Source organism: Pristis pectinata, chromosome 16 (genome assembly GCF_009764475.1).
Source record: "Pristis pectinata isolate sPriPec2 chromosome 16, sPriPec2.1.pri, whole genome shotgun sequence".
In the NCBI taxonomy this organism is placed as follows: Eukaryota; Metazoa; Chordata; class Chondrichthyes; order Rhinopristiformes; family Pristidae; genus Pristis; species Pristis pectinata.
In genome coordinates, this window is record NC_067420.1 from 17295094 (window position 1) to 17318866 (window position 23773).

A 23773-nucleotide genomic window follows, 5' to 3' on the forward strand; every position below is an offset into this window, starting at 1 on the left:
AAAGTCAAGGAGGGGTCAAAAGAAAGTGAAGCTACATTGGTAAAGATGATGGGCTTGAAATTGTGTTATGTAAATGGAGTTAACATAAAATTGGCTGCATGATGCAATTGGATCATTTGCGTACAGTTCACACAAGTATGAGAATTTGCTTCATTTATGACAAGTATGGCAATGAAAGCCATTGAACATGTGTGGTAATGTCAGACAGTGAGCAGTGCATATTTTGTCATCATTCTTGCAAAATTCATTTTTTTGCATCTGAAGTCTGCAAATGGCATGGGCCACGCACGCTGAAGCAGGGTGTAGCAAATCCATCCTGCTGGTCTCCCAAACGCTTGTCTGTATATACGGGCTGTACGTACGTTAAGTGTTCGTAAGCTGGGGAGGACCCGTATGCTTTTAATTTACTTTTTTTTAAAGATATTACACAGAAGTATAATAAATGTTTCCAGTAAACTCTTAAGTTTAAAGCGATCATGGAAAACAAGGTCCCTGTATGTTTAAAGCGAGCAGGCAAATCAGCACCCAGTGAGCCAGATGTCAAACCATGGGGATTTTCAAACATTGGGATAGCAGATTATACGGATCCTCACTCTCATCCTATGCTGAACACCTCTCTTCACTCTGAGCTTCCAGACACCTGCACTTTAATTCTTTACCTCATTCCTGTGCTGAACCTCATTATTCTTGGCTTCCTACGTCATTCAGTGGCACCCATGTAAACTCGAAGAACAGGACCTCATCTTCTGCCTTATTAAGCTGCAACTCTCGGGACTTAATATTGAATTTAACAAATTTGGGTAACCACTTTGCTTTCTCTCTCCATAGATGTAGCTGTACTGTTCTGTTTCAATTGGTCTCTTTTTTTCCCCCTTTGTCTCCAACTGCCAGTTTTTAAAGTAATTGCTACCATAACAACTTTGGTTTGAGCTGTATCACAGACATTCCATCTGTTCACTCTGTAGCTTAACATGCTTGTTTTTGCACTCTTCCAGTTCTGATAAAGGACCTTGACCTGAAATGTAGACTCTATTCCTTTCCCATTGATGCTGCTTAAGTGCTGCTAGCATCCTTTGTTTTTGTTTTGGATTTCCAGCACCTATGTTTCTTTGCTCCAGGGTTTAGGGTATGTTAGGCAGTATTCATTTGAGATGATCAAAAAGGTAGGGACCTAATACAAAACAAAAAGATAAGTTAAGTTAGTCATTAGATAGTATTTTTCTTCAGAACCCATACACTCTAGGATAGATTGCCAGAACATGATGATTTAACTCTTTTCTGCAGCCCTTTAGAAAGGGAGTACAAATGTTATTACAGACCTTTTCGATCAGGTGGTCTAATTTTTTAACAAATAATTTTAAAATTGTATATGTTATAAAACTGAAAAATGCATATTATTACAACTTTTAAAAAAAGAACTTTATTTTGATTTTCATAGAATTTTAGTTTTAAATTTGGAACATTTTAAGAGTGTACTAACTTCCCATAGATTTAGAGACAGTGTGTGGCAAGGAAAACTGTAAATTCCACCCACCATTTCAAAAAAAACCTGAGGCATTAGCCATTTTACCTTCTTTAACCAGTTGATGGGGGTGGGGTGGGGGCCTTGCTTTCAGGTTGAGGGAGTCCAGGATAAATGTGGTCTAACCTGTCTTTGGTACAATACTTCTGCTTTACCTGGGCCAGAAAATACCAGAAAAGTTACCTTTCATTGGAACATTATGCAGGTGATCTGCTGCAGTTGCTGCAGCCTGGCTGGAAAGATCCTGTAGTTTCCCTATTCGTACTTTTTTAAAAATCTGAATTGTGACTTGATAAGCATACTTGAAGAGGAATACCACAGATTTTCACTGCTTGAAAAGAGTTTCTTTCTCTTGCTGAATGATAGAAGTTGAATTTATTTGCCATGAAATCTAATGTACACAACAGTGATGCTTTGTTCTTCTTTGCAGTGGATTTGACTATGAAATTATAGTAATTGATGATGGAAGTCCTGATGGAACACTTGAGGCTGCCAAACAGTTGGAACAGATTTATGGATCTGATAAAATTGTAAGTATTTGGTCAGGAATGTACAATGCTTTCATTCTGGGACTCTTTGAATTCAATGTAAATTTAAACTCCAGGGATTTAAAGAAAAGAGCTTCCTCTGACAGCTGCTAAAGGTTGTAAGGGACTAAGATTGTGGCCAAAGTCGCAAGAACAGAACACCCTATAATTTGGCATTGACAGGCAGCTTCACAGAGATAGATGATAAGGATTTCTCTTATCGGAAATGGAAATGTTATATTGTGGAAGTAATAGCATAAGAATCTAAGGAATGCAACAAGGCCACTCAGTCATTCAAGGCTATCAAACTACCGTAGTTCCATCTGGTGTTTTTATGGTGTTGTAGTTAGTCTCTATTTGCAGTTACTTATGATTCTCTCAACCCCAAACCACAGCTCTTTTCACAAGTCTGCTCTGGATTTAGAGATTATTTTAAAATAGCATTTGATATATATTGGTTATAAAATCAATCATCTGTTTTTCATTATTCACTGGGCAAAATCATAGCATCTTCCTTATGTTAACTGGTAAATTCTTCAAAAATGTCCTGTTCTGTCTTTATAAAATCCAGAATTACTGTAAAGAATTTTTACTTTTTCCTTTTCTGTGCAAAATCACATTTATATAGAAGTCACACTGTTGGTGAAAGGTTTACTTTAGTTTTATTCAAGACCATGTACAAGAACTTGCACCTTGCATAGTATACTACCATCAAGACATGAGGTGAATAGTTTCAGCAGGCTTGTGGCTTGCCAGACTCTGGATCAGTTCTTGCGAGTTTGTCTTGGGGTCTCTCTGCGATCCAGGTTCTCGTCCTGTTCCAGGGTTCAGTACAGAGTTAAATCCTGTTTTCAAGACGCTTCTTCCTCCTAAACCTTCTATTCTCCTCCAGTGAGACAGGTACTACGTAGCCCAGTGCATCTTCACCCTGTTGCAGCTGGACTTTTGGCTACCACAGTATCACCTCTATTTTCCATTTAGTAAATTGTGGTTTGATTTTGGTATGATTTATCCTTTTGCTTTGCATTAGTATGCACTTCACCAATCACCATTTAATTTTTCCTTTGAAATATTCTATTTTTTATCTTTGTAATTGTCTTTTCCTTTGCAGTTTTAGTTATTCCTGATACGTCACTTAGCACACAAAATTTTCAGCTCATCATTAGTTTGTCCAATTATGTTAAGATTGTTTAGGCATTGCCACTGGGTTATTAATTGCCTGGTTATGATTAAACCTATTGTATCCCCAGTGTGCCCGGGTTCAATGATTCAAAATGGTGTTTGCAACAGCAGTAGCCTGATTTTTAATATTGCCATTTATTATTTTATGAGTGATTGAAATTAACCATAATTTCTGCTGTTTTGTGTATCAGTAGTGTGTTCTGTTTGAACATAGAACACTACAGCACAGTACAGGCCCTTCAGCCCACAATGTTGTGCTGACATTTTATCCTGCTCTAAGATCTATCTAACCCTTCCCTCCCTCATAGCTCCCCATTTCTCTATCATTCATGTGTTTATCTAAGAGTCCCTTAAATGTCCCTAATGTATCTGCCCCCACAACCTCTACAGGTAGTGCGTTTAACGCACCCACCACTCTGTGTAAAAAAAAACTTATCCCTGACATGCTCCTTATACCTTCCTCCAATCACTTTAATATAATGTCCCCTCATGTTAGCCATTGTTGCCCTGGGGAAAAGTCTCTGACTGTCCACTCAATCTATGCCTCTTATCATTTTGTACACCTCTATCAAGTCACCTCGCATCCTCCTCCTCTCCAAGGAGAAAAGCCCTAGCTCACTCAACCTGTCCTCATAAGACATGCTCTCCAATCCAGGCAGCATCCTGGTCAATCTCCTCTGCACCCTCTCTAAAGCTTCCACATCTTTCCTATAATGAGACAACCAGAACTGAACACAATAGTCCAAGTGTAGTCTAACCGGAGTTCTATAGAGCTGCAACATCACCTTGCAGCTCTTGAACTCAATACCCCAACTAATGAAGGCCAAAACTGCATATGCCTTCTTAACAACCCTATTGACCTATATGGCAACCTTGAGGGACCTATGGATGTGGACCCCAAGATTGCTCTGTTCCTCCACACTGCTAAGAGTCCTGCCATTAACCTTGTATTCTGCCTTCGAATTCGATCTCCCTAAGTGTATCACTTCAGACTTATCTGGGTTGAACTCCATCTGCCACTTCTCAGCCCAGCTCTGCATTCTATCAATATCCTGTTGTAAGCTACAGCAACCTTCTACACCATCCACAACACCACCAACCTTTGTACCATCAGCAAACTTACTAACCCACCCTTCCACGTGCTCATCCAAGTCATTTATAAAAATCACAAAGAGGAGGGGTCCCAGAACAGATCCCTGCGGAACACCACTGGTCACCGACCTCCAGGCAGAATGCGCTCCATCTACCACCACCCTCTGTCTTCTATGAGCGAGCCAATTCTGAATCCACACAGCCAAGTTTCCCTGGATCCCATGCCTCCTGACTTTCTGAATAAGCCTTCCATGAGGAACCTTATCAAACACCTTACAAAAATCCATGTACACCAAATCCACTGCTCTACCTTCATCAATGTGCTTTGTTACATCCTCAAAGAAATCAATCAGGCTCATGAGGCACGACCTGCCCCTCACAAAGCTATGCTGACTGTCCCTAATCAGCCTGTACTTCTCTAAATGCCAATAAATCCTGTCTCTAAGAATCTTCTCCAGTAACTTGCCCACCACTGAAATAAGACTCGCTGGTCTGTAATTCCCAGGGTTATCCCTACTCCCTTTCTTAAACAAAGGAACAACATTTGCCACCCTTCAATCATCTGGCACTACTCCTGCGTCCAGTGAGGATGTAAAGATCATCGCCAAAGGCGCAGCAATCTCTTCCCTAGCTTCCTGTAATAACCTGGGATATTACACTTCGGGAGATCGAATTCGAAGGCAGAATACAAGGTTAATGGCAGGACTCTTAGCAGTGTGAGGGAACAGAGCAATCTTGGGGTCCATGTCCATAGATCCCTCAAGGTTCCCATTTGGCCCCGGTGACTTATCTATCCTAATGTTTTTCAAAAGTTCCAGCACATCCTCTTTCCTCACGTCGACTTGCCCTAGCATATCAGCCTGTCCCACGCCATCCTCACAAATGTCAAGGTCTCTCTCTGATGAATACTGAAGCAAAGTATTCATTAAGGACCTTCCCTACCTCTTCCAACTCCAGGCCCATGTTTCCTCTTTTATCCCTGATCAGTCCTACCCTCACTCTAGTCATCCTCTTATTCTTCACATATGTGTAGAATGCCTTGGCGTTTTCCTTGATCCTGCTCGCCAAGGACTTCTCATGCCCCCTTCTAGCTCTCCTAAGTCCATTCTTAAGCTCCCTCCTGGCTACCTTGTAACTCTCCAGGGCCGTGTCTGATCCTTGCTTTCTAAATCTTAGGTAAGCTTCTTTCTTCCTCTTGACAAGATGTTCTATGTCTCTTGTCAACCATGGTTCCTCCACTCTACCATCCTTACCCTGCCTCAATGGGACAAACCTATCCATAGCCCCATGCAAGTATTCCTTAAAGAACCTCCACATTTCCGCTGTGCACTTCCCCAAGAACATCTGTTCCCAATTTACGCTCCCAAGTTCCTACCTAACAGCATCATAATTCCCCCTCCCCCAGTTAAATACTTTCCCATATAGTTTGCTCCTATCCGTCTCCAAGGCTATGGTAAAAGTCAAGGAGTTATGGTCACTAACTCCAAAATGCTCTCCCACCGAGAGATCTGAAACCTGATCAGGCTCATTGCCTAGCACCAGGTCCAGTATGGCCTCTCCTCTAGTCGCCTGTCCACATACTGTGTCAGGAATCCTTCCTGTACACACCGAACAAACTCCGTCCCATCTATCCCCTTTACACTAAGGAGGTGCCATTCAATATTCAGGAAGTTGAAATCACCCATGACAACAACCCTGTTATTTTTGCACCTCTCCAAGATCTGCCTCCCGATCTGCTCTTCAGTGTCTCTGCTGCTATTGGGTGGGGTGGGGGTGGGTTCTGTAGAATACTCCCAATAGAGTGATTGCTCCCTTCCTGTTTGTGATCTCCACCCACACTGACTCAGTAGATGATCCCTCCAGGACATCCTTCCTTTCTCCAGCTGTGACACTGTCCCTGATCAGCAAAGCCAGTCCCCCACCTCTTTTACCTTCGCCCCTATCCCTTCTGAAACATCTAAACCCCGGAATATCCAGCAGCCATTCCTGCCCTTGTGACGGCCAAGTCTCTGTAATGGCCACCACGTCATAGTTCTATGTACTTACCCATGCTCTAAGTTCATCAGCCTTGTTCCTGATACTTCTCACATTAAAGTAGATACACTTCAGCCCATCCAACTGACTGCAATTTTGCCCTTTCGACTGCCTATCCTTCCTCACAGTCTTTCTACACTCTGTATCTATTTGTACACTAAATGAACCAACCTCTGACCTATCACTCTGGTTCCCATCCCCCTGCCAAACTAGTTTAAACCCTCCCCAATGGTTCTAGCGAACCTGCCCACAAGAATATTGGTCCCTCTCCAGTTCAGGTGTAACCCATCCCTTTTGTACAAGTCGTACCTTCCCCAGAAGAGATCCCAATGATCAACAAATCTGAAACCCTGCCCCCTGCACCAATTTCTCAGCCATGCATTCATCTGCCAAATCATCCTATTCTTACCCCCACTGACACGTGGCACAGGCAGCAATTCAGAGATTACTACCCTTGAGGTCCTGCTTTTCAGCTTCCTACCTAACTCTCTATATTCCCTTTTCAGGACCTTGTCTCTTTTCCTACCTATGTCATTGGTACCAATATGTACCATGACCTCTGGCTGTTCACCCTCCCCCTTCAGAATGCTGTGGACCTGATCTGAGATGTCCCTGACCCTGGCACTGGCACCAGGGAGGCAACATACCATCCGCGAGTCTCTTTCATGTCCACAGAATCTCCTGTCTGCCCCCCGTACTTTGGAATCCCCTATCACTACGGCTCTCCTCTTCTCCCCCTTCCCTTCTGCACCACACGACCAGGCTCAGCGCCAGAGACCTGGCCACTGCAGCTTTTTGCTCAAATTTGCCTAAATTGCTCAACGTCTGCTTGAGCACTATAGCCTCTTAAGTGTCAAGTTAAAACTACAAGTTTTCAGTCATGTCTGTAAACCAAGGGTGTGATTTGACTTAAGGAGTTCATCTAGTGTGAACTTTAGGCAGCTGCTATGTTTTGGGGGGGGTGGGGGGGGGATGCTTGCGGGGAGGAAACTTACATTCCCATTCTTACATTTATGGGAATCATAAACTGATTTTATCTTCAATGCTGCTTCTACCATTGATAGCACTCAGTTGCAGTCAACCTGATTCTGATGGTTTACTTTACAGGGAGAGCCTGTTTCTTTCATACGTTAATAGTAATAGTTTATGCCATTACGTTAATCCCTTCTGAGCATTTTGAGACTTATGACATGAACCTAATTAATGGTTGGCATTTGATTTTGTGTTGAAGAACTGTACAAGTTCTCTGAATAGCATCTACTTAAGCAATCCCCAATTTAGAAGTACTTAATTTTGACATTAATTTCAGAGAAAAAAATGTTTCTTTTCCATTACTTTGTCCTTTTGACATTGTTGGTTTTCAAAATTGGAATGTAATCCCAAAACCTCCTGTTTTAAATGAAGTTATCAGAACTTTCAAGATATATTTTTATCTTCCTTTTCCCACAAAAAGATACAGTATTTTTATTTCACAACAGACTTTGGTTTTTTACCTCATAACTGGTATTAATGATAGTTTACTGATGTCGTAAGATGACATAACAAGAGGTCCTTTGCTGCCAATAAGGAGCCAGATATTGTATACATGATAGAATTGGGGCGACATGAAATAAGTCCATCTGTTTTCCATGCTTCTTCCAATTGTTGTTCCCCTCTGCCAACACTCACATGAAAAGAAAATGCACCAGTGCTTTTTAGAATGAATTCTGTAATACCTTAAAAAAAGAAATAAATCATCTCTTTAGCAAATTGTACCTGAACAGATGTAACTGAATAAAAGTAGCATGTGAAATCTATCTTCTGCAGTTGCCTGCACTTTAATTCAATACTTTGAATGATGTATACAGTTGTCCAAGTAAAATAAATGTCTTGTATCATATATTCATTAAATCGGCTTTTCTGAAATTAATCCTCCTACTTGCCCACAAAAGGAGGAGCATATTTAGGCAGATAAAGGTGTCTGTTTAATCCACAGCGGTACTGTACCCAAGTACAATAAAAATTTCCCATCACAATTATTAGTGCTTTCTTTCCTCAGTCTCTGCATTGAAATCATTGGGGAAGAGAAATCATTCAATCTGCCTGAATTCACTTTGTTGAATGTATTTCTGAGTTTATTGCCCTCCTATCCTTCCTTAATCTCTCCTTTCATCCAAACCCCCCAACCCACATCTGCTGTCTCCATCGCCCCAACCTCCCCACCAACTTTGGCCCTCCCAGTCAGCTACTGATCTGCTCAACCAAAATCCTGTTTTGATATTTTAGCTGTTATTAAAACCATTACACACTTACACAGTTTCCAAATGCAGGCTAACAAAACTCAGGTTTACCTCACCACCATCTCTCCTGCCCTACCTACGGTTTTAAAATTGTAAGACTGTCTGATGTCCAGCATTGAATGAGAAAATATTTTCTCCAACTAACCATAAGGAAAACCAAAGACATTGTCATAGATTATACAATTAAGGCCCTTTGGCTTGCCATGCCCATGCGGACTATCAAGTACCCCTTACCAGCACTTAGTCCCTAGCCATCTATGCCTTGGTGATTCAAGTGCTCATCTAAATGCTAAATGTTGTGAGACTACCTGCCTCCACCATCCACTCAGGCAGTGTATTCCAGATTCCAACCACCTTCCTCAGTTCTCCTCTAAATCTCTGACCCTTTTACCCTTTGCCTTCTGATTTTAGTCATCTGCTGTGGAGCAAAGTTTCCTACTACCTACCCTGTGTGTGCCCTTCATTATTTTGTGTACACTCCCCCCCCTCCACCCTCCCCCCCCCCCCCCCCCCCCCCGCCCCCGTGCTCCTGCACTCCCAAGGAAAACAAACCCTGGCCACATCCTGGTGAATTTCCTTTGCATCCTTTCCAGTGCAATCATGTCCTTCATATAGCATTGCAGATCTCCAGCTGTGGCCTAACTAATGTATTATAAACTTGTACTATAACTTCTCTGCTCTTGTATTTTATGCCCTGGCTAATGAAGGTAAGTATCCTGTATGCTGCCTTGTCTTCCTGTGCTGAAGTCTTCAGGGATCCTTGGACTTGAACCCTCTGTTCCTCAATATTCCCAAGGGCTGTACCATTCATTGTGTATGTCTACTCTTAGTGTCTTCAGTACCCATCACAACCTTCATTGCCTTTCCATTGATTTAATCCATCTCCCTGGCTAAAGTGAAACTGACAGTTTGCACATTGGTGTCTTGTTTGACCCCAAGATGAACGTTGTCATCACCATTTCAACATTTGTAACATCTCTTGATTCTGCCTCTGTGTCAGCTCATGTGTTTCTGAAATCTAATTAACATCAGACTTGACTATTCCAGTGCATTTTTGGTTGCCCTCCTTCTTGCTACTCTCCAAAATTGAGGTCATCCAAAATTCTGCTGCTGATGTCCACACCTATATTAAGTCCCATTCAGGTATCACTGCTGTACTTCCTATCTTGGAATCCAGCTAAGTAACACATTACTTTTAAAATTTGCATGCTTTTATTCAAAATCCCACATTTTCTCATCCTTTCTTATCATTATTATCTCCTCCATATAACTGCACTCCTCTAATTCTGACCTGTTCTCACCACCATTGGAGGCCATGCCTTCAGACGCCATAACTCTCTCTGGAATTCCTAAACTTTTCCACTTCTCTCTTTCTTTCTTTGACCAAGCTTCTAGTCTGCTGTTGAAATATCTGCTGTGGCTCATCTTCTGAACTGCCCTGCAATGTTATGGGAATGCTCAAAATGTGTGACAAACTTGAGTGAATTTGAGAGAGGAGTGTATAGAGTGAACATGTTTTGAGGAAGGAGAAATGGAAAGAGGTCTTGTTCAGGAGTTGAGGGTCAAATATGCAGATTTTATTGGCAGTGATATTATTTACTGGGGAGAGGTGACTAATGTTCAAATTAGGACAATCTTACAAAACTTAAATAATACTTTCAGACCCCATTCCAGAACTTGAGTATATACCTTGCTGTGAGAGATATCATGTGAAATGAGATTCCAAACCAGTGCCCCATTTGGCTCTTTTAGGTAGGCATCAAAGATTCTGAAGAACTATTTGAAAAGAACCGCGTATTCTTCCAGCGTAATGGCTGATCTTTCCCTTCAGCTAAGATCACCAAAAATAAATTGATCTGATGATAAGTTTCACTGTAGGACTTTACAGCCATAAAGCAGCTGCCACATTGGGCTTTCTATAGTTCAAAGTAATTCATTACAATTCATATGCTTTTATGTAAATGTTCATTTTTTTTGCTAGTAAAGCTCTGAACTTCAGCTTGTTTTTTTAAGTACAACCTTGTAGTATACTAAATGTGGAGATATTTGGTAAAGAAGGGACAATGCAATTTTTTTCCAAAGCTTTGTTTTTAGCTCTTAACAAAACCCACATGTGAAGAGCCTCTTCACAGTGCATTTTGCAAAAATATTTCTTAATCCACTTGTGATAGTTAACGATAGCATTTGGATTTCTTGGGACAAACTTTAAAAAGAACATTTGAATCCTGTTGTGGTGCTGACTTGCTGCTAACTTTATGTCTAAGTCTCTTCAGTGACTCCTACCACAAAAATCTCTACCTTTTTCTCTGTGCAACAACTGACAAATTTAGAGCAATGCCACAAAAGATCAGCCAGCAATGATAATGAATATAATCTCTGGGTAATGTACAAAGTTGCCTATGACTTTCCAGTCCATTCAGAACAATTACCTCTTAAGAAACTAAGTGTTACTCTAACACGTACTTCACAGTTAGAATTTTTAATTATGTTACTGTAATTATTGTTTAATCTTTTCACAGTTACTCAGACCTAGAGCAAAGAAGTTGGGATTAGGTAAGAGCTATGAATACATACAAGCAATTTTAATCAGCATTTTATGTTTTAAGTTCTGTAAATGATCTGTGTTGAAAACATGTATTGAAAATGAAACTTTTCACATACTAATTTTGTCATTTCTAAATGTTCTGACCATTGCTAAGTGTCAGATTCAGACAACACTGTTGTATGAAAATTTTTTAAACAATCTGAGCAGGCAGGTATTTGTGTTATTTTCCTTTGCATGTCAGGCACTATAGAGTAGTGTTTGCACTTTTGGATTAGCAATCCAAAGGCTGAGACTAATAATCTGGAGAATTATTGGTTTTTGATCAATGTAAATCTGAACTGTTCTCTGAAGTAGCTGAGCAAACATATAATTGGGAAGGAACAAAAAATTCAGAGTTGCACACTGTAAGCTTTTATGCAAGCCTGAATATCTATACTACTTCCCTAAGTTAGTAATGATTTTATATCATTGGCATTTTTAAATGATTTAACTGCTAGGATATTAATTCTGCCTTTTCTAACTTCTGTGCAGAATACTCTTGCCATGAATTCTAGTATTTCATAATGCGTGTACTAAAGGGGCACAGCACTGGGTGTCATGTGCCATTTAAGAGGCCCTTAGTTGAGAACTTATTTGTGCAGAACTAAAGTCTTGAGCAGAACTGACTGAGTATTGCACATTTTTGACCTGAAAATGTGTTGCCCAATGCTATTTTCTGAGGCTGTGAAGCTAGGCCAGCACTTGGGCAATCACAAGCCCAATAGTGTTATGTCCATGGAGGGGGAGAACATTGGAGCTGGTCATTAGGTTGGAAGGGGTGCAGAACTGGCATTATGTTTTGTAAGTGATGTGGGACTGAGACTGGTAACATCATGTTGTAGAGAGTGGGGGAGGTAAGTGGAAGAAGAATGGGATTCATAGGAAGAGTTGTGTTGTGGGGAGAAGGAAATGTAGGTGGGGAAAATTAGTATCAGGATTAGTACCATCAGAACCAATGGGAGTGGGCCATCAAGGGACCTTGCAACACTAGAATCATGTCAACAGTGGTCTGAACTTGCATGACAACATACTAGGCATAGAAGACAGAAATCGGAGCTTCCGCTATGGTGCTCAAGATGTTCCAATGGAATTCAGCATCTAATGTATCGTTAATGGCGAAGACAAGATCCTGATATGATGAGTTTTAAGCTCTGAGCAAAGCTAGTTTGACACTCCACAGTACTCCTGGATATCTCTCTTAGTGTTTCAGGAAACCAGACAATGCTTTATGCATCTCCCTGTGCATGCACTGCAGCCTTGGTCTGTAGACTGCTCTATCATAGGTCTCACCTGAGTCTTGGTATAAGATTCATTTATGAATGTTTCTTCTAAGCTTTAAAACAAAACTAGTTTAAAATCAAGTTTGCAACTATTCCTCTTGTACAGTTACTACCATTACATTTGTTCCTGTTACAGAATGCTAATATTAGTTTTACAATATTGGAAATATTGTACTGCTGAACCAGTGGCTAATATGCAACACAGCAACAGGAATAGTTGATTATAGTTGTAGAGTAAAATAGCACGGAAACAGGCCCTTCGGCCCAACTCATCCATGCCAACCAGGATGCCCATCTAAGCTAGTCCGACTTGCCCACATTTAGTCCATATCCCTCTAAACTTTTCCTATCTATGTACCTGTCAAATATCTTTTAAATGCTATTATTGTATCCACCTCAACCACTTCCTCTGGCAGCTCATTCCATATATGTATGTATATGGCATATCATAGTTGTAAGCACAAAACAAACATGTAAGTAAAAATAAATGACTAGAATTCTCCTGCATAGCGCAATGTTTTTTTTATGCATAGCCAGTGAATTGTATCTGAAATCCAATTGCCAAATGGAATTAGTTGATGTATGTGTGCGTAGCATACTTGCACAAATTCATTCTAGATCCCTTTTACCTATGACATTCATGGAGGCTGCTGGACATGCAGCGATGTCAAGTAGCGTGCAACGCATCTTTAGCCACACGTACCAAATTCTTCTGTGCATACAAAGCCCTTGAAGGGAGTGAGACACTCACACCAAACCTTATCTTAACCGGAGTGCTGAGGCCTACATTGCCATTAGTTGAAGTGGCTGGGCATTAACTAGTCCACTGCCCTGATATGAAGCATCTTTTTCTTGCAGGTACAACCTCTTTAATGTCATTTTCTTTGTGTTTGCTCCCAACCTGCCTCTCCCCTTGCTGCTGATTCTCTCTGGGTCCCTGATTTTCATGCATTGATTTCCTTCTCCCCCCCACCCCACCTCCATACCATTCTGCTAATTCCATCTCTCATCTCTCAGGACTGATTATCTGGCCATCTGCCCCATCCGAACATATAATCACTTTTCCTCTGATATTGCTAATTCCAATTGCATGTCCAATTCTCTTCGTGCTTCTGATCTCTGATGCTATCAACTCCCACTGCATCCTAACCACCCCCACTCCAAACCTCTCTCAACTCCATAACCCCTCATTGTAATCTGCAACCCCTCCTACTTCCTGTGTTAGCTCCACAACCTTGCGCAAAGCCTTTTATGTGACAGAATTTCTGTTCTGGGGTAACCTTATATGAAACTAATGTGGGTTTGTGTATTGCAACAGTTTAACACAAACCACAAACTATTTCAACCCATCTTGCTCTTCAAGTAATTGTTTACTATTGTTACTACTATTATTCAGTTAGTCATTGCAAGATCTGGTTTCAGTTTCTTCATATATTGTGATTTTCAGAGAAACTATAGATTACTGTGGTGCTCTACTGTTCAATGGAAGAACAAAGGCATTTGGAGAGCTGACATCAAAAATGATGATCCTGGGAATGTTGGCTAAATGTTAGTTTGATGTTTTCCCAGCAAAAGTTATAAAAAATAAAATATGCTGACATATTCACATCAACAAGATTTCAAAATTTATTTTGTTTTAGTGAGCAATCCTATAAAACTGGTTGAAAAATCTGCCTTTTGTAATAAATTATTACTTTAAATACATCTACTTAAAAAAAAATGCTAAGCAAAGTCAAATGAATTTTGCTCAATATACTTATCCTGAGTGCTTTCTTTTACTCTAGGAACAGCATATATTCATGGAATGCAACACGCCAGTGGTAACTTTGTCTTTATAATGGATGCAGATCTTTCACATCATGTAAGTTTATTTTCATTTTATTTGTTTATTTCATATTTAATGTACTTATGTAACCAATCTCTTTTTCTTTAATTTCAGCCAAAATTTATCCCTGAGTTCATAAAGTAAGCATTTTTCCTTGTTTCCAACTGTATATTATTCAGCCTTATTGCATATTGTGTAACTGATATCTTTTCAAATGTTTGGTCATTGGACATAGCATTGCTGATAAATAATTCATTTCATGATAATATCAATATTTTCCCTGTTACATCAGTGTGATTTTTGTGTCTGTGATTTTAATCTCACTATTTTTATAACTGTGTGAACCAATTATAAGAGATAGGACATGAAATAAATTAACCCTAGGCACGGCCTAATTATTTACCCTGATTAATTCAGATGTCGTCCCATGTCCACATTCAGTATAAAATTGTCACCATCTAATATTCCTCCACCCATGCAAAAGAGGTTATGTCAGAATATTTTCATATGGTAAAACAGTATTCTAGATAGTAATAATACAGTATCACTATAATTATGAGTTCAGAATTATGAGTCTACTCTGGTTTATATGATCTCTAAAATATATTACCTCCTGAATCCTAAATCTGCTCAAATTATGAAAGTGTGAATGACAAATTTTACTTCACTTTTCTTTGTAAATTGTTCTTGTTAAGCATAAAGCCATGCAATCATCCAGGCTTTTATCCTTAATTGTAAAGTAACTTTCCAAAGCTTCTCTCTAAGAATAGAAATAATGGCCTCCGTACTAACAATTACCTCTGCCCCTCTACAACGGGTGAGGATGTGGATTAAATTTTTTCAAAATTGGGAATGGTTCTCTGGATAATTGTATACTACCTGTTTTGTTTTATGAACCACATGGTGGAGTTTTCTACCCTTGAAAGTATAAATGGGAGCCTTATTTAAATCTAGCAGTTAACACATGGATTCACCAGCACTAGGGAAACCTGCCAGTATGAGGCAAGCGGAGTTAATGGCTCAAGAAAGCATGTGTTATCTGCAACTTCCTTCATGGGCCAGGACAACCAGCATAGTTATCACTCAGCTCCTCAATGAAACCAGTCTATCCATGCCCAATTCTGGCCACAGTTGGAAGCCTTCCTATGTGACCGAGAGAACTCTGCAAATCTAAATAACATAAGCAAACATTTCAGGTTAATTGGCAAAGTAGATGCAGTTTCTAAATACTTTGGACTGAAAAAAATTACCATATTGCTCTGACAAAAATAAATAAAAACTTCCATGAAGATGTGTTTTTGAAGAATCCAAGGCACAGTGGGCCACCAGCCACTAGTTTAACCATCTAACTTGTTGGCTTTTTTTCAAAAGTAGTTAAGTCCATAGAAAGATACGTAATCATTGTAGAGTGAAATGTTGCTAACTCTTCAATTCTTACAAGTTTCAATGTATTAGAACTAAATTCAGGGGAGATCTGCTTTTCAGCTTTCTGAATGAATTGTCTATGCTGTTGCACTATTTTGGCTTGCAGCTAAGGATAGGTTAGACTCGTACTGAGTCAGAGAGAGAGAGAGAGAGAGAGATACAGAATGAAAACAAGCCCTTTGGCCCACTGAATCCATGCCAACCATCAAGCACCTATTTTAGACTAATCCTATCCTAACCCATTTTATTCTTCACACATTCCCATCAACTGGCTTCCCCCCCTGATTCTCCAGTTGATCCAACGCATTAGGGGCAATTTACAGTGTTCAATTAAGGCGTTTTTGGGATGTGAGAGGAAACCAGAGTATCTGGGGGAAAAACCTACATGGTCACGGGGAGAACATGCAAAATCCACATAGACAGCACTGGAGGTCAGGACTGAACAAGGTCGCTGGTGTAATGAGCTGGAGCTCACAAATAGGAGAAAATTTCAAAAGTTCATTTTTCAATAGATTTGGATTTACTTCCTTGCATATTTTCTTTGGATGTCTTACTTGAATTTTCTTGATCATCAAATGGTCTTTTTGTTTTGTTCAAAGTAGTTAGATGGATTATTTGATATATGCTTTTGCTTTTTTTTATCGTGTTATAACTTGACAATCTGGAAATAGGTGTAATCATATATATTTCTAATTGGAAAATATGTTGCTTTTCTTAAAGTGGCAAATCCACTGTAAATGAAATTATTCATCATGAATTTAGTTAAGATACCCTGAAATACATATTAAATTAATCTTATGTGATCCAAAATGAATATTTATTTTCATTGTTTTAGTGTAATTTGAAAAGGTACTTTTTGTTGAAGTGAAGGTTATAGACTATAAAAACTTTTGAAATAAAAGGCTACCAATGTAATTTCTATAGAATGATTTTGGAACCAGTTTTCTGTTTCAGAACTTCAGTTAATTTAAGTTTAATCACAATGTTGTAATACATAAATATTACAGAAAACAGAAGGAAGGAAATTATGATGTAGTGTCTGGCACGCGTTACAGAGGAAATGGAGGCGTATTTGGCTGGGATTTGAAAAGAAAACTTATCAGGTATGCAGCAATGCATCATAAATACTTTGAATTCCTACCTATAAGATTAACTGCAACACCAGCTTTTTTTAAAAAAAAGCATTGTAACTTAGGAGATCACTCTCCTAATTGAGTCTTACTTTGTTTTTTAATTCAATCAGTTTCACCAAACAAAACTTAGTTTTAGTTCTGTTTTTGATCAACCTCAACCACCCAGAACTGGAAGTGACATGGTCAATGGAGAACTACTAGCTGAATTGTGTAGTATAGTTATGTAAACATTAATTCTAAACAGTGTGGAACAATGCTGTTGTGTATTCTTCTGAGTAGTTAAAAGTAATTTTTTTTCTAAAGTCTTAAGGTTATCAGATACTGGATGATAATCACTCCAGTGCATTTGTGATCAAGAATACCAAAATGTTAGTTATCTTGGTTACAACAAATACCAAAATGTTAGTTATCTTGGTTACAACAAATGATTACAACACAGAAATGGGTCATCTGGTGCAACAGGTACATAATCCATATGGGCTTCCTTACCCTGACTTCATGTAACCCCATTATAATTTTTATATTCCCTCATCTGTGTTTTTCTGGCTTCCTCTTGACGACATCTCTTCCGTTCACCTCTCTGATTCCTGAGGGGGCAAGTTTGGCATTTTATCCAATGTCTGGTTAACTGTTTCTCATGAAATTCTCTTGTCAGATTTATCCATGGCTGTCTTGTATTAGTGGAAACTTCTTCAAGTGTCTATACTCTCAAATCCTTTCTCTACTCTTTCAACAATTTGCCTTTCAACCTTTGATTCAAGAGGAAAGAGCCTCAGACTGTTCCGTCTTTCTTGTTAGTTGTGATTGTTCTGAGTGTTTCCTTGTATGGGTTTTTTTTTGCACATTTTCCAGCACTTCCATGTATTTCTCACAACATGAAGATCAGAACCATTAATGGTTAATGATCATGAAGAACAAACCACTGTCTTTGGTTCCCCTCTCAATTATTTCATACAGCTAATTTGCACTGTTTTAATTTGAACCAGGCTGTTCTCAGCATCCCAGTGTCTTATTTAACAGTAGCTGAGCTTCCAATCCTATATTCAATCCATCTCAAAAGTTTCTGCTGCTACCTCTGCAATATTAACCATATCTTTTGCTACTTCAACTAACCTGCTTTTGAAACCATCATATACTACCTTCATGTTGAACTATTGCAATGTTCTTCAGGCCAGCCTGTCATTTACAGGTCTTTGTAAACTTGTGCTCACTTAGAACAATGGTGCCTGTATCCAGTTCTTGTCACCTGTTATTCCTGTAAGTGCTAACCTCCATTGTCTTCTGATCTACATATAACTGCATTTTAAAAATTCTCATTCCCTTATTCCAGCTCTTCTGTGGATTCTCCCATTTGCTCTAGGAGTTGCTCTACTGTACTGCATGGCAAACTAAACCCTTTTTGTCTTTCCAGTTACCCCCAAAAAATTATTAAATGGAAGGTATCCAAGAGAAAATACTATGAATAACCAAAAAAAAGTGTTTCTTTCAATGTTGTTATTCAAGGTTATAAGAACATAAGAAATAGGACCAGGAGTAAGCCAAATAGCCCCTTGAGCTTGCTTCAGCGTTCATTAAGATCGTAGCTAGTTTGATCATGATCTGAGGTCCTCTTTCCTCTCTATTCCCAATAATCTATGATTTGATTGTGGATCAAAATCTACTTTGGCTTTGAATATATTCAGTGCTTTGGCCTCCATGGCTCTGGGTGAGAGAGTTACAATGATTAACAACCCTTAGAGAACAAAAGTCTCTTCATTTCTGCTTAAATGAGCTATCCCTTATTTTGAAACTGCCATCCTAATTCTAATACCTCTGTGAGGAGCAAAATCCTGTCAACATTATTTAGCCTGATAAGCCCCCTCAGAATCTTATGCTTCAGTAAGTTTACCTCCCATTCATCCAGTGAATATAGGCCCAATCTGCTGAACAATTCCCCAACCCTTCGTCCAGGAATGAATTTAGTGAACTTTCCCTGAATTGCCTCCAATGCAAGTATATTCCTCCTTCAGTAAACAGACCAAGAAGTCCAGATATGGTCTCACCAATTCTGTGTACAGTTATAACAAGACGTCCCTACTTTATATTCTACCTGCTTTGCCATGAAGATTACCATCCATTTGCCTTCCAATTGCTCTTTCTACCTGCATGCTAACTTTCTATGTTTTGTGTATGAGGACCCATTAGTTCCTTCTGTAATCTTTCTCCATTTGAACAATATTCCACCTACTAAACCTCCCAAAATGGATAACCTGGCGTTTCTCCACATTGTGCTCCCTATGCCATTTTATTTTTGCCAACTTGCTTACCTTAGCTCTGTGTCTTTGGACACTCTGTATCCTTCTCACTATTTACTTTACCATCTGTCTTTGTATCTTCATCAGATGTGGCTACAATGGATTCATTCCCTTGATGTAATTCATTACTATAGATTATTGCTATATGATGCCCCAGTACTGATCCCTCTAGCTCTGTACCGGTCAAAGTTTGCCAACCTGAAAATAACCCTCTTGTCAATTCTCTGTCTTCTATTCATTTGCTAGTTCTCTCAATAGCAAGTTGGGACCATGGCTGTGATGAGATCTGGAATAGAATGCTCTTGGCAGAACCCAAACTAAGGATGGATACCTAAATGCCTCTTCATAACATTGTCAACAAAATCTATCAGTACTTTGCTGATGATTGAGATTTAACATGATTGGGCAATAATTAGCTGGATTGTTTTCCTGTATATTTTTTCTCTCAGAACACGCACAAGTAATTTTCCACATTTTCGGGTGGCTCCCATTATGGTAATACTGAAAGAGCTTGAACTCACTAATACCTCGTCCAGTTGTAGCAAGACTTCAACATGTTACAAACATTCAGCTCTGTAACCAGAGTGTTCCCAGGGCCAAAGCCTTTGCTATGGTCAGTGCACCTAGCTATTTTGTGATAACATGTGGAATGACTTCAATAGATTGGAAACTGGCTTCTAGTGGTAATCTCTGGAAAAGGCCAAGACAAATCATCCACTCACTACTTCTGGCTGAAAACAGATACAAATGCATCCACCTTGTCTTTTGCACTTGTGCTGGACTCTGGCATTTTTGAAGAAGATGTTCATGGAATCTTCCCTTCCCATTATCTGTCAAATTGTCCACCACTAATCACAACTGGATATGGTCTGTTGGCAGTGGAATTCTTTGGCTTAATCTACAGCTTGCAGTTTTCACTGTTTAGCATGTATGTGTTGCTGCTTCACCAGGTTGGCATTTCACTCATACTAGTACTGTCATGGATGGATGCTTCTGCTACAGGTAGTTTAATGAGAATGAGGTCAAGCAGGCATCTTTCTTTTTCTTTGTTCTCTCCTCACCTGGCCCCCTGGATGTTTGGGGGGGGAGGTGAAATGTATGATTCATGTGAGGCTATTGTTTAACTTATTTTGTGATTATAGGTCTCCCAATAATGACATTTCCCAGATAACCATGTGGAGTACTTGTGGGATCAATTTGGAAGGATTTATCATTTTTGTGTCCTAACCTGGTGTTTTTGTGGTTGATGGGTGGTCTGTTGATTTTATTTTTGTTATTGTTTTATGCAGTGGCTTGATTCACCTTAGTGGTTTGCTAGGTCCCATCAGAGGGCAATTAAGACTCAACCACTTTCCTGTGGGAAAGGGTTACATACAGGCCACACCTGTCTAGAATGGTGCACTAAACTTCTAGACTGAGTAAAAATGGTATCTTCTTGCTTAAAGGACATGTGAATTAATTGAGTTTATAATATAGTTAAGAGTAATTCTCAAATAATTAGCTGAACTATGGGTGCAGAACTAAATTTATTGCAAGGAATAGACATAGAGCATAACAATGGCAAAAATAAAATGGAAATTACACATTCTTTTTAAAAAAACACACAAAATGACATTTTCAAAACGATTAAGGTAAACTACAAGTTTACCTGTGATTCCGTTTGAGAGGCTTTATACATTTTCTCCTTTTTTTGCCATCAATAATGTTAATAATGATGTTTACTTAGATCTAAATCAGATTAATTTATCCAGCTAACAAGTGTGGAATTTAAAAAGGCATTGGTTCTAAATTTTCTTAAAAAAAAAATGAAATTACTTCGCTTTTTAATTTGTATTCAATCATTTTTTTTTCAATGTAGCCGCGGAGCCAATTTTGTCACTCAGGTGTTATTGAGACCAGGTGCTTCAGACTTGACAGGTAGCTTCAGGTAAGAATGCGGTTTAATATCTTCTGCTTTACTATAATTTGTGTGGGTTTAGTTGTTTAACTTCAGGGCATGTTGAAGTAATTGTATATAATCTAAACCACAGGCAAAAGTGGATATTTTTTTAGAAAACTAAATTCCATTTTTGCATTGTTCTCTCTTGTATTGGGAGAGCGATAAAGAAGAAAACATAATAAAAGAATGGGAAAGTTAGTTCCACAGCTAATTTTGTATCTCGCTGATTTTGAAGAATAGTTAGCTGATATATATCTGATGCATATTTGCATGTAGCCATGGGCTACTAGTACAAGTAGACTGGCTTGACAGGAGATCAGCACTTGTTTTATCGTGCTACAATTATGATCCATTAGCTGGCAAATCACTTGAACCTTTTGATTTCCATCTTCTCTATATGTTACTATTTCACAATTTATAAAGAGGAGTAAACAATTTGACTTTGTTTTCTCCATTTTCCCTTCTAAAACATTTTGCGTTATAGTTGTTTTGTTTTAAAACATTGAAGCCTTGTAGCTGATCCTAATCCTCTTCCAATATCACATGATCCCTAAGCACTTTCCAGCAACAGGCCAACAGAAAGGAATCAGAGAAGTGAAGCATGGCTCATTTCTCCCCTTGCTTTTTCTAGCACTTTCCTGCCACTGCCTCAGAGTGACATACAGATCAAAACATTGAGCTTTCTGTCCTGCATGGCTCTGTGCAATATCACTAAATTTGCCCATCAATCATTTCCACAATACATTTATTTCCAGAGGTAAAAGATTTACACACTACAGAATAACTCTTTTATAGTTGCTGAGGCGTTGCTTCTTGTTTTAGATTAGAAATTGCAGGAAACGTATGAATTGTCTTGTTTCTTCTCCAGCTTCTGTTTAGAGTAGTACATTTAAATATATTCTAAAAGCATTTTCTTTCCACAGACTATACAGAAAAGAAGTACTGGAGAAACTGGTTGAAAAGTGTGTATCCAAAGGTTATGTCTTTCAAATGGAGATGATCATTAGGGCTCGACAACTGAATTACAGTATTGGGGAGGTATGAAAGAATCACTTTAAAATAATTATAAAAGTTGATTGAAAATCAGTTGTTGTCCATTACAAAATATCTTGCATAAAAGATTACAGAATTTGTTCATGGGTAGACTACCTTTTGAGTAAAGCTTAATGATTTAGGATTAATGTTTTGATAAATGATTTTTATACATGCTTCAAAAAATAAAATGGTAGGTTGGCAGCACTATTGTGTAGAAAATTTCCCCAAGTATAATGAAACTGTATGGTGAATATATAGCACTCAGTATGATCACACCAGTATTAAATTTTGGGGGGAGGGGAAGTAGTCCTGCTGTTACATAAAATTTGTCTTGTATTTCTGTGAGAACATGAGTTTCAGGTAGGTGCTATTTAATTGAAGTATTTTAAATGATAAGGGTTACTTCCTATGGTAAAGACTCTGGAATAAAAAGGTGTAATCTAAAATTGGTTTAGGAATGATGGAGTCAAAACAGAAAGCACTTTTCCTACAGATTGTGGTGAAACCTGGAAACATTATGTGGGTGGACAATAGAAACTTTTAAGGTTACAAGGGATTATATCAAGGGATATAGTTGAGTATATGGACACAGTAGAAATCAGCCGTGATCTAACTGAATGGTGGAACTAACTCAAGGAGCTGAATGGCTTACTTGTGCACCTATTTGTTATTTATTTTTAGACATTGTATGTTTAAATCTTAATTCTAATTGAATTAGTTTGCTCCATTTTAACAAGTTGTAAATAATTGTGAAGAAAAGAGGTCCTTACTCAAAAATTACTTTCATGTTCTATGGGAATGATTAGGGACACGTGTTAAATGTAAAATAGATGTGATTCATACAGTATCAAGTGTGGAATTGCAGGTAATTTTATTAGCATGGATTGAGGATTGGTTAATTATCAGAAAAAATATGTAGCATGGGGCAGTTTTTTTTTGCCAGCATGCATATATTCTGTGATATATTCTGAATTTTCATCTACATTTAACAACATTAAAGAAGGAAGATGGAAATATCTTAAGATAAGAGATATCTCTATTAGTCACATGTACATCGAAACACAGTGAAATGCATCTTTTGTGTAGAGTGTTCTGGGGCAGTCCACAAGTGTCGCCATGCTTCCAGCGCCAAAATAACATGCCCACAACTTCCTAAACCCGTACATCTTTGGAATGTGGGAGGAAACCGGAGCACCCGGAGGAAACCCACGCAGACATGGGGAGAACGCACAAACTCCTTACAGACAGCAGCAGGAATTGAACCCAGGTCGCTGGTGCTGTAATAGCATTATGCTAACCACTACACTACTGTGCCCGCCCTATAAAATTAATGCCTTACATTATGATAGCAGGTTTATAATAATTGTAATGATTCTTGTTTGAATAAGGATTAGTTTAGCTAAAACATAGTTAAATTTGTATCCGAATGAAAAATGCAGCCATTCTGATTTCTACGAGTCATAGTGAATGACATCATGTGATAAATTGACAAATAAAACAGTGGGCAAAAGAAATTACTCAAAATTATATTTCCAATGTCCCAGATACTTTAAAAATGTATTTCCATTAATAAAATTCAGGTCTGTAGAATTAGTAGATAATGTAGTGCTGGTCCATTTCTT

At 38.8% G+C, this 23773-nt stretch overlaps 1 protein-coding gene across 1 annotated transcript in view; it reads left to right on the forward strand.

Annotated features, from left to right (window-relative positions):
- Positions 1-23773, forward strand: part of dpm1 (dolichyl-phosphate mannosyltransferase subunit 1, catalytic) — a 54649-nt gene that overhangs the window by 30465 nt on the left and 411 nt on the right. Inside the window, exons 2-8 of the mRNA XM_052031494.1 lie at positions 1953-2052; positions 11156-11189; positions 14285-14361; positions 14440-14465; positions 16758-16853; positions 21036-21104; positions 22040-22154. Of these exons, the coding sequence (XP_051887454.1) occupies positions 1953-2052; positions 11156-11189; positions 14285-14361; positions 14440-14465; positions 16758-16853; positions 21036-21104; positions 22040-22154 (517 nt within the window). The remainder of the gene's footprint in view (positions 1-1952; positions 2053-11155; positions 11190-14284; positions 14362-14439; positions 14466-16757; positions 16854-21035; positions 21105-22039; positions 22155-23773) is intronic.